Here is a 2,611-nt window from a genome sequence, read left to right as displayed (position 1 = left end):
TTATTGGTACCAGCGATGAGTTGACTGCTTAACACTTGGGACTTTGAGGTCAAGCAGTGGGCTGCCGTCAGTACCCAGTTTGCATTTAAAATGCTACCTGCGCAATAATGTACATCACTCTGTTGAAACGAAACAATATAAGGCGCGGACTCTGCCGCAGCTACAATACCCCCAACAACGCGTCCATACACTTGGGTTTCCGTTGAGGTAAAACCGAGAGCGTGTTGACAACAAAGTAGAATTGTAAAAAACACCGAACAGCGTAGTGCCATTATTAATACTTTGAAGTTATAAACGCAACTGTTCGTATATAGCTTGGTCAATGATATTTCTACTTTTTAAACGATAATAGGATATCTTATTTATAGTATTTAAATGTATATGTATTATACACGTATAATAGCAATAATTATCTATACGAATTCGTAGAATAACAATTTTTCCTTACTAAACGTACTGATCGATAATCGCTTCAATACAACTCAACTAAACTGTTTATTTCTGAATGGAGTAAATTTCTTATTTTCCCAGAAGAGCAAACGTTTATCTCTTTTTTGGATAGTCACAACATGTTCTTCGTTTGAACCCTGAAACGTTGTTTATTATTTTTATACTCTTGTAACATGTTGCTGCAGAGCACAATAGTTTTGAGTTTTGTCTGTCTGGCAGTCCGTCCGTGCAAGCTGAATCTTGAGTAAAAATTAATATATGTATCTCGATCTTCCTTCAAATGTTCCTTGGCAAAAATGTAAGGTGTTCTTAATATTAATGTAAGGTGTTCGAAATATGTATAAAAAACACTAAATTAAGATATAAAACTGTAATTAGGCAAGGGGATCGCAATGGCAAGGGGCACCTGTGGGCTAAAAATTTAAAAAAATTGGACGCGGCCCCGCCTGCTTCCATAGCAGTATATTTGGTGGAATGTAGATATTTCCTAAACAATTTAAATCACAATAACTAAATTCGCTCACGACAAATTCTTTTAGCACCCATATCGACACTGTAAAAATTGATGATGGTACTATAAAAAAGTACAAAGAATACGATAGGTTAAGTTAATCTGTTAGGTCGATCAGCCACGTATAGACAAGTTTGATTCTTTGCGATAACAGATGGAGTTCATTTGCTAAGTCGAAGAACGCGTATTTTAATATACTCTGTGGCTATCAATACCTCCTCCAGTGTATCATACCGTGGGGACCCCAGATGCCTACCGTGTAGTCTTAATAATGCGTGCACAAGAGATGCTGCAAGCCTGGAGCCCTGCTCTAAGCATTTCCTGCAGTCTTCCTGTACTGTCAGCTTCATCGTAGTGTTCAGTCTCTTCTATCGAGTGCCAATAGGAATTTTGTGTACTTCAGATAAATGACTTTTGCAGTTTTGAACGCAAGTAGCCGCTTCCATTGGGTGTTGATTTTCTTTATCATGTTTCTGTTGAGATCGTCGTATAGGTAATGCATGAGTTTCCCAATGGATTTTTCGAATGTAATCCGTTCACCAATCGCTCTGGAAATATCCGGAAATGCTTAAAGAGAGTATTCCCTTTATTTAAGAGCCCTTTCGATATTAAATACCAGTCTATGGAGTGCAATCTCTACTGATTTGCCCTTCGTATATGTGTGCTGCGCCTTGGACAAGCTTCTAGGAAGCTCTGCGGTCCTAATGTGCGCGTCAAAGACTTTCTCTAGCGTTTTCAGCAGGAAGGAATTTAAGCTTATAGGCCTAAACTCTTCAGAGTAGGTTGGGTTGTTCCTACCTGTCTTCGGTATGAAAACTACCCTAAACCCTCTCTATGAGTGTGGCACATAGCATAACTAGCAACAACATATGTTATTACACATTTTACAAGTCTTGTTTTTATAAGCGAACTAGTGCAATATAAAAACTCCTTTCAAGGTGGTCGCACGTCGATTTATTTCAAATAGATGGACCGCCGAGATAGCTGACACAGTAGGCATCTCAAAAGACTGCAAATAAAAATATGTCGACACGTTGGATGCAAGTTCAGTCCGTGTAGCAGGCTCAAAATTATTTCACAGCAATGTCTTGACCAGGTTTAATAGCAATCCCAAGAAGTTTTGCGTCATTTCACGACCGTCGACGAAACATATATCTATTGATGCATACCAGAGACCAAAGATAACTAACACTGAACTTCTGTTTCGCAGAAGAGGGCGAATACCCTACCAGCTAAAAAATTTATAGCTATCGTTTCCTTTTCCGTTCTAATCTACATCGACTAAATATTTGGACGAAGTAGATGGAAATTTGAGTCGTCGCCTCGGGACTTTTCAGATCTTTAAGAAACGTTTATTTTCGATGGGTTAAGAAGTGGAGCATCGCTAAGTCAAGCGTATCTAGCTAAACAGAAACTAAGTAAACCGCTATTGTTTCAAAATTATCGGTTTTTTTTTTGTATGCGTAATACTTACTTTTCACATTGTTAAAGAATATACGTATTGGTTTTGGTTTACTAAACACTAAACCGCCTTTTATTCATATTTATTTCACTTTGGTAATTTATTAAACTGTTTACAAATCAATGATCGTTCCAATATTTCATTTTTTTTGTTTGGTCGAAATCCATGAAATGAAATCTGACACCTGA

At 37.6% G+C, this 2,611-nt stretch overlaps 2 protein-coding genes across 5 annotated transcripts in view; one reads left to right on the top strand and one right to left on the bottom strand.

Moving 5' to 3' along the window:
* On the bottom strand, positions 1-312 carry LOC108978573 (lectizyme-like; the record flags this gene model as incomplete). Its single annotated transcript, XM_018948922.1, is given in 1 exon segment — positions 1-312. A coding segment is annotated over 1 exon segment (272 nt), but the record flags the coding sequence as incomplete, so codon positions are not given.
* The window catches only part of LOC108978574 (ras-related protein Rab6), a 22,268-nt gene that overhangs the window by 9,114 nt on the left and 10,543 nt on the right, over positions 1-2,611 (top strand). The window lies entirely within an intron of this gene.

Source organism: Bactrocera latifrons, unplaced genomic scaffold (assembly GCF_001853355.1).
Source record: "Bactrocera latifrons isolate USDA-ARS-PBARC rearing strain unplaced genomic scaffold, ASM185335v1 scaffold_124, whole genome shotgun sequence".
NCBI classification, from domain to species: Eukaryota; Metazoa; Arthropoda; class Insecta; order Diptera; family Tephritidae; genus Bactrocera; species Bactrocera latifrons.
This window is presented reverse-complemented; position numbering and strand designations above follow the sequence as displayed.